At 38.2% G+C, this 9,019-nt stretch overlaps 1 protein-coding gene across 2 annotated transcripts in view; it reads left to right on the top strand.

The window, feature by feature from the left end:
• LOC108520838 (arf-GAP with GTPase, ANK repeat and PH domain-containing protein 5-like) overlaps positions 1-7,388 on the top strand; it is a 17,764-nt gene extending 10,376 nt beyond the window's left edge. For both annotated transcript variants that reach the window (XR_001883035.1, XM_017860384.1), the window contains 2 exons: positions 4,202-4,302; positions 7,347-7,388. Coding sequence is in view for 1 of the 2 variants with exons in the window: in XM_017860384.1 (XP_017715873.1) it covers positions 4,202-4,257 (56 nt within the window). In the remaining variant the exon portion in view is untranslated. The remainder of the gene's footprint in view (positions 1-4,201; positions 4,303-7,346) is intronic.
• The last annotated feature ends 1,631 nt before the right edge of the window (positions 7,389-9,019 follow it).

The raw sequence follows: 9,019 nt of genomic DNA on the forward strand, positions 1-9,019 counted from the left end.
TNTTAATTCTTTAAAAACATATCTAAAATTTGTCCTGCCCAAAAGGAGAGCGAAAAATGTGAACTTTAGTCTTTGTTTTATTTTATTTATGTTTGCTGAGAAAAATGCTGTACTTTATTTATTTATTTATTTATTATTTCTATAGGTTTTGGGGGGAACAGGTGGTATTTGGTTATATGACTAAGTTCTTTAGTGATGATTTGTGAGATTTTGGTGTACCCATCACCTGAGCAGTATCCACTGAACCCAGTTTGTAGTCTTTTATCCCTCGCCCTTCTCCCAGCTTTTTCCCCGAGTCCCCAAAGTCCATTGTATCATTCTTACGGCTTTGCATCCTCATAGCTTAGTTCCCATGTATGAATGAGAACATATAATGTTTGGTTTTCCATGCCTGAGATACTTCACTTGGAATAATAGTCTTTACTTCCATCCAGGTTGCTGGGAATGCCATTAATTTATTCCTTATTATGGCTGAGTGGTATTCCTTATATATATATAGGTGTGTGTATGTAGATCACATTTTCTTTATCCACTCATTGACTGATGGGCATTTGAGCTGGTTCCATATTTTTATAGTTGTAATTTGTTTGAGTTCCTCGTAGATTCTGGATCATAGCCCCTTGTCCAATGTATAGACTGTGAAGATTCCCTCCCACTCTGTGGGTTGTCTGCTTACTCTGCTGATTGTTCCTTTTCCTGTGCTGAAGCTCTTTAGTTAAGTCTCACCTGTTTGTTTCTGTTGCATTTGCTTTTGTTACATTTGCTTTTGTGTTCTTGATCATGAAATCTTTGCCTAAGCCAGTGTCTAGATGGGTTTTTCCAGTGTTATCTTCTAGAATTTTTACGGTTTCAAGTCATAGATTTATGTTCTTGATCCATCTTGAGTTGATTTTTGTGTAAGGTGAGAGTTGAGGATCCAGTTTCATTCTCCTGCATGTGGCTTGCCAATTATCCCAGCACCACTTGTTGAATAGGGTTTACTTTCTTCACCTTGTGTTTTAGTTGTCTTTGTTGAAAATCAGTTGGCTATAGGTATTTGAGTTTATTTCTGGGTTCTCTATTATGTTCTATTGGTGTATGTGCCTATTTTTGTACCACTACCATGCTATTTTGGTGACTATGGCCTACTGTTTTACATTTTATCCTACTTTCCAAAGTGCTATTTCCCTGTAAGTTCACAACCTCCCATTAGTTCTACAAGACAAACAGGCTCACTTCTGTTCCAGTCACTTTCTATATAGTTTGAAATAAGTAATGTGATGCCTCCAGATTTGTGGTTTTTGCTTAGTTTTGTTTTGGCTATGTGGGTTCTTGTTTGGTCCCATATGAATTTTAGGGTGGTTTTTTCTAGTTCTGTGAAGAAGGATGGTGGTATTTTTATGGGAATTAGGTTGAATTTGTAGATTGCTTTTGGCAGTATGGTCATTTTCACAATATTCATTCTACCCATTCATGAGCATGGGATGTCTTTCCATTTGTTTGTGTCCATGATTCCATTCAGCAATGTTCTGTAGTTCCCAATGGCATATCAAAAAGATAATCCAGCCGGGCACGGTGGCTCACACCTGTAATCCCAGCACTTGTGGGAGGCCAAAGCGGGTGGATCACGAGGTCAGGAGTTTGAGACCAGCCTGGCCAACATGGTGAAACCCTGTCTCTACTAAAAATATAGAAATTAGCTGAGTGTGATGGTGCGTGCCTGTAATCCCAGCTGTTCAGGAGGCTGAGGCAGGAGAATCACTTGAACCTGGGAGACAGAGGTTGCAGTAAACCAAGATCACCCCACTGCACTCCAGCCTGGGTGACAGAGCAAGACTCCATCTCAAAAAAAAAAGATAATCCACCATGATCAAATGGGTTTCATACCAGGGATGCAGGGATGGATTAACATACACAAGTCAATAAATGTGATACACCACATAAACAGAATTAAAAACAAAAAATCACATGATCATCTCAATAGACACAGAAAAAGCATTTGACCGAATGCAGCATCCTTTTATGATTAAAACCCTCAGCAAAATTGGCATACAAGGGTCATACCTCAATGTAATAAAAGCCATCTATGACAAACCCACAGCCAACATAATACTGAACGGGAAAAATTGAAAGCATTCCCCCGAGAACCGGAACAAGACAAGGATGCCCACTCTCACCACTTCTATTCAACATAGTACTGGAAGGCCTGGCCAGAGCAATCACACAAGAGAAAGCCAAAAAAGGCATCCAGATCAGTAAAGAGGAAGTCAAACTGTTGCTGTTTGCTGGTGATATGATCATATACCTAGGAAACCCTAAGCTGATAAATGAATTCAGGAAGGTTTCAGGAGACAAAATTAATGTACACAAATCAGTAGCTCTGTTATACCCCAACAGCACCCAACCTTAGAATCAAACCAAGAACTCAACCCCTTTTATGATAGCTGCAAAAATAAAATAAAATAACATAAGATAACATAACATAAAATAAAATACTTAGGAATAGACTTAACCAAGGAGGTAAAGACCTCTACAAGGAAAACAACTTTAGTATTTTTAATGGGTTAAAATGAGAGGCAGCAGGTACAGCGGAAGAAGTCAGTGGGTGGGCATCGGCATCCAATGGGTACTGGACCTTTGATGGTAAGGCTTTGGTTTTGACTTACTAAATTACTAGGTACAATTATTTTCTAGTTTTTGTTATTAAACCTTAAAACTACTAAGTAACCCCTTCCATTTCTTGTTAAAGATCATAATATTTCAAACTCTGATTTATGCTAACTGACGTTAGATTGTTTCTATTTTGTGACTACCTTAAATAATACCTATAAACAGTAAACTGTTAGTAATGTTTTTGCTATAATTAAATGTAGTAAGACTTATCTTCCAAATTATAACTGAATTGTCAAACACTTGTCAAAGTTATGGATTTACTCAAAATTCTATGCTCAGCACTGGAGGTAGGAAGAGTAAGGGCCCTCCCTACTCTTACGGAGAGGCATACTTTCTCATGAGGGGAATACTCTGCAAGAATTCGTATCTTGTAAGCAGTGGTGAATTCTACTAATTAGTGTACAAAAAAAAATTTTGGTGTGGCTGCCGACAAAGAGATCCAAGAGGGTAGATGGAGTCGAGCTTGCTGAAGCAAGGAGAAGTATTCTAGGGAGAGAGCAGGGGTAGATTAGGAAAATGACTAGGTGCAGGTCAGATGATTTATTGAATGAAATGGATCAAGTTTTGAAATGAATGGAAATATTCTCTGAGAGTCTCATTTGAGTCATGTCATGGCAGTCTTACTTAAACATGAAGTGAAAGTTAGATTTTTTAAGTTATCATCTGTTTTCAGGGTGTGAGAGAATATTTAAGTGATACTCTTTTTATCCTCCACATAAGAAAATAGGACTAGAGAAACCTATGGCTTCCTCACTTGGTGGTGGCCTAGCAGCCCTGGCACACAGAGCCTCTGAATCTGAAACACTTGTTTTGTCACAATATCACCTGAAATAATACATTTAGGATGAGTAATTTAGTAAATGCATTAGTCTTGTATTCACTGCAATAAAATGCTCTTGTACCAGTATTATTTAATACATTACATTTTATTGTAATAAATAAATCATAGAAATAGAAATTCTTATTGTTCAGTTCTCAATGAGATCACCTGGGCTCAGGAAGGGGAACATCACACACCGGGGCCTATCATGGGGAGGGATTGCACTGGGAGTTATACCTGATATAAATGATGAATTGATGGGTGCTGACGAGTTGATGGGTGCAGCACACCAACATGGCACAAGTATACATATGTAACAAACCTGCACGTTATGCACATGTACCCTAGAACTTAAAGTATAATAAATAAAATAAATTAAAAATTAAAAAAAAAGAAATAGAAATTCTTGGCTGCTTTATATAGCTGTAGAAAAAAAAAACAGTGAAATCTTATTTTAAACTTTTCTCATGATTTTTAAAGGGAATTCATAAAATCCTTGTTAGGTTTGATGACAGGTACCATATTAAGGACAGCATTTTATGACCCGTATCTTAAACATCGTCTCTGGAAGTTAAGAGCCTCCGATGGGTTTTCTGTAGAGTGCACATGATACCACACTCAGGCAGTTCATGGAGTGTAAGAAATATCTTAGTGCTTTGTCATTTGACATTTTAACCAAGAAAAAAATACACTTTGATAAGTTTAGCTAATACTTCCCTTCCGCTTCAGGTATCTACTGTGCGTTTCAGTCAACAATACAGCTCATGTTCGGCAATATTCCTTGATGACAGCACAGCCAGCCAGCCTTATCTTACAATGACAATAATATCGTGAGTACAACTATACTGCCGAGGGACAGATTCATTTATTCTAAAATTATTTCAGCCATTTGGGTGTCCTCTTCCACAATCAGTTTAAGAAATTAGAATCAACTATATATTGATATCCAGATTCTAAATATTAAGTATCAGTTTATCTTTTAATCTTAGACGTCGTGGTGGAAGGAAAAAATCAGTTAGCAGAGAAGCAATCCCAGAAACAGTGTATCTTTTTGATGCCTTTATGCCTTTAGAGAATGTTGAACACAGTGAGAAGGATAGGTTCCCTTTATTGAATGTTTTTTGTGAAAACTTAGTTGTTCAATGCATTATAGGCCTAAATCGGTGTGTACTACTTTGGACATTAGCCTTGGAAGAAGGAACAGCTTTTCCTCTTCTGGCACCACAGTGTATCTGCATTAGAATTTCTCCCATTGTGCATGAGCACCTCGTGGGCCACAAAGATGCGCTTTGAGAGCACCCTGAGATGGAGTTTATTTTAAAAGGAACAACCAACACCAGCACCAGCTCCATAGGGGCTGTCCAGTGTACATTATTATCATCTCCTTGGGTCATGAGTGTTGATTTTTAGAACACAGTTTGGAAAGTGCTAATTTATTAGAACACAGTTTGGAAAGTAGTAATTTAGAATATTAATGTCTTTAATTTTACTATTCATTCTGTAAACATAACTAGCTTATAAACAATTTTGTTTCAAATGCACTAGCCTTTTTAGCGAATTCAATTGTCAGTAACTTTTACTTCAATTAAAAATGGCAAGTTTACACTCATAATAATGTCACTTTTCTCCTTCCCTTTTAACAATAGTTGTGATGAAATTGTGTTTCAGCAAAAACTGGACTCAAACTCTGTCTCAAGTCCTGAGCTTTGGGACCTATTGAGTAATCACTAAATGTCTGTAGTCAGCTGAGTCTCTTAAATCTTTGAGCACACATACACCAAAACTACCTTGACTACAGTCCCTGGCTTCTTTTGAGTTCAAGAGATTTTGATGTGTTAGCATATAGTTCAAAAGTCGCTTTGAAGATTAATCTTGCTCAAACAAATTTCATGCTTTTTTTCTCGTTATTCTACTTTTTAGAAGTCTACTTTTGAAAGTAAAGTAACTTTTAATTTGCCATCAGCAAGTTTGAGAAATAATCATTTGGTATATTAACTATTGGTGAAATAAAGGTTTATTGAGCAAATTAATAGGGCAAATTGGCTTCAAGAAAAGATTTTGAAAAATGTTTATGATGAGTCAGTAGTGCACTGTTATCAGTGGGATAGGTGGAACTCACTGAGATCACTTATGCAAGGTTGTTTTTTTTTTTCCAAAATACATGTCTGCAAACACATGTGTCTTCCCATCTCCACTTTCCCTCTACCTCTAGGCACTGAGAAGCCTTTTAGGAAAATAGGGATGGATGTGAGGCATCTTTATGTGAAGAAAGGCATCCCAGAAGATTCTGATTTTCACCCCAGCTCAATCATTCCAAACTTTGCTACACATTGAAATCACCTGGGAAACTTTTACCAACAACCTTGATGCCCAAAGTCATACCGAACACTCATTACATTAAAATGTCTTATGTTGAAGATGAGGCCGTTATTAAAGCATCTCAGGTGATTTTAACGTGCAGCAGAGTTTGAGAGCCACGGCTTCATTTGAGTTTAGGATGAGAAACTGCTCCTATTTGGTGGGACCTTGGGCAAGTCAGTTTTAAGGTTTGTTTCCCTGATCTGTAAAATGAGTGTTGAATTAAATGTCGTGTAAGGTCATTGGTCCTTTCCAGCATGTAACTTTAAATTCTGCGATTGTGAAATTATTTCAGAGATGAAAACTACTTGAAGCACTATAGACATATCCATCTTACATGCTAATGTTACAGGCTTTCTAACAAGTGCTAATATTGTGTAGCCCTATTAACTAAAATTGAGATTTTCCTTCCCTCAGTTGTTTTGAGCCTCATTCTACAAAATTAGCTGGGTGTGGTTGCACATTGCTGTAATCCCAAATACTCCAGAGGCTGAGGCAGGAGAATTGCTTGAACCCGGGAGGAAGAGGTTGTGGTGAGCCGAGATCAGCACCATTGCACTCCAGCCTGGGCAACAAGAGCAAGACTCTATCTCAAAAAAAAAAAAAAANAAGGTCATTGGTCCTTTCCAGCATGTAACTTTAAATTCCATGATTTTAAAATTATTTCAGAGATGAAAACTACTTGAAGCACTATAGACATATCCATCTTACATACTAATGTTTCAGGCTTTTTAAAAAGTGCTAATATTGTGTAGACCTATTAATAAAATTGAGATTTGCCTTCCCTCAGTTTTCAGCCTCACTCTACAAAATTAGCTGGGCGTGGTGGTGCATGCCTGTAATCCCAGCTACTCAGGATGTTGAGGCAGGGGAATGGCTTGAACCCGGGAGGCAGAAGTTGTGGTGAGCCAAGATCACACCATTGCACTCAAGCCTGGGCAACAAGAGTGAATCTCTATCCCCAAAACAACACACACACACAAAATTACCTGGGCATAGTGGCACAAAACTGTGCTGAGGCTGAGACTGGTGAATCGCTTGAACCTGGGAGACAGAGGTTGCAGTAAGCCCCAGCTACTTGGGAGGCTGAGGCATGAGAATCGCTTGAACCTGGGAGGTGGAGGTTGTGGTGAGCCAAGATCCCACCACTGCACTCCAGTCTGAACAACAGAGCGAGACTCTGGGTCAAAAAATAAACACATAAAATAAATCGCATGGGACGAAAGGTTTTGTGAGTAGAAGAGCATATAACAGGGAAATCTGTTATTATTTATATATTATAATCGTCAATCAACAGAAACATGTCTTCTTAACAGCGTATTGCCCCACGTTTTGGTTCTCGTATTTTCGTGAAAAACCAAGAAATGAAAACAAAGTGCCCTTATGGTACTGTTCCGAACTAGAAGATTTGGATTTCAGGGCTGCTAGGAGAGTTTCCTCTGCCCCCTTTTAAAAAATGTCTTAAGGCCTAACAAATGATAACGTCTATTGTTATGAATTGTTTTTCCTTCCACAGAGTGACCTTGGAGATACATCATGATATCATGCAAAGGTGAGCTTTTAGAAACCTGTCTTGTTATTCTAGCTAATTACTTTGCAAGATGTCAAGCTCAGTGTTAGGTCACAGCTCTAGACATCATAAGCTGTAATGTGCCTGCTAAAATATCGAAGCAAATTATTTGTGTTTTCTTTGTTCCTTAAGACTCTTAATTCTTAAATGATTGAGAATCTCAAAGAGTATGTGTTTATATTGATTATACTGATATTTACTGTGGTTGAAATATAACATTGAGAATTTTTTTCAAAATATATTTTTAGTTTAGATTTCACAGCCTTACCACTGTTGATATTATGAGCTACATAATGCTTTGTTGTGAGGACTGTCCTGTGCATTGCGGAGAGTTTAGTAACATTCATGGCCTCTACCAACTAGATGTCAGTAGTAACCCATAACCCAGGTTGTAACAACAGAAAATATTCCTTGAGAACAATATTATTAACAGAAATTTTTCATTGAAAAAATAACTTTTCTACAATCAAAAGTTGAGTAAAAAGTGTGTCATGTATTTGTATTATTTAAAATCTCTCATGTTGAGCTTAATAGGAGACAACTGGATTCTCTAGATATTTCTTTGCAATTTGCTTTAAAAAAGCAATAAGAGGCTGAGCACAGTGGCTCACGCCTGTAACCCCAGCACTTTGGGAGGCCAACGTGGGTGGACCACAAGGTCAGGAGATCGAGACCATCCTGACTAACATGGTGAAACCCGCCTCTGCTGAAAGTACAAAAAATGGCTGGACATGGTGGTGCATGCCTGTAGTCCCAGCTACTTGGGAGGCTGAGACCGGAGAATCACTTGAACCTGGGAAGCAGAAGTTGCAGTGAGCCGAGATCTCCCCATTGCACCCCAGGCTGAGTGACAGAGGGAGACTCCATCTCAAATATAGAGAAAAAGAAGCAATAAGATGACCTAACCTCATGCAAATATGTAGTTGGTAAAAGCTGTATTTTAAAGTTTTCAGACAGTTGTGGGTATTCTTTAATACTAAATCAAAACTTCACAAGTGCTAGTTTCTTAAATTAGTTACGGTGGCATTTTCCATATTAATAAATTGATTCCATCAGTACTCATTGATCTTTCTTGCACAGTAAATGAATCTTCCCCCCATAGTTATGCATTAGTTACTTGGAATATATTGGTTTATGTTTTATTATGTCAAAATCACTTTTAGTTTAATCATCAGTCTTACTTTAAAACGCCTTTAAGTATTGAAAAGCTGTCAAGCCTACAGTAGAAGGAACAAGTTTTTCAAAGTCCTCAGGAAAGCTTAAATTTCATCATTGGGACCAAATACTCAATTTCCTTGAAGGGACAACCTCTCACTTCATTTATTTTTGAGAATGATAGTTGTACTTCTTTTTTTAGACTGAGTCTCACTCTGTCACTTGGCTGGAGTGCATATGATCTCAGCTCAAGCAATCCTCTCACCTCAGGCTCCCCTGTAGCTGGGACCACAGATGTGTGGCACCACACCAGGCTAATTTTCTTGTATTGTTGGTAGAGGCAGGTTTTTGTTATGTTGCCTAGGCTGGTCTCGAACTCCTGAAGGAGCTCAAGCCATCTGCCTGCTTTGGCCTCCCAAAGTGCTGGGATTGTACAGGCATGAGCCACAGCGCTGGCCCAGTTG

This window comes from Rhinopithecus bieti, unplaced genomic scaffold, assembly GCF_001698545.2.
Source record: "Rhinopithecus bieti isolate Rb0 unplaced genomic scaffold, ASM169854v2 scaffold_55685, whole genome shotgun sequence".
In the NCBI taxonomy this organism is placed as follows: Eukaryota; Metazoa; Chordata; class Mammalia; order Primates; family Cercopithecidae; genus Rhinopithecus; species Rhinopithecus bieti.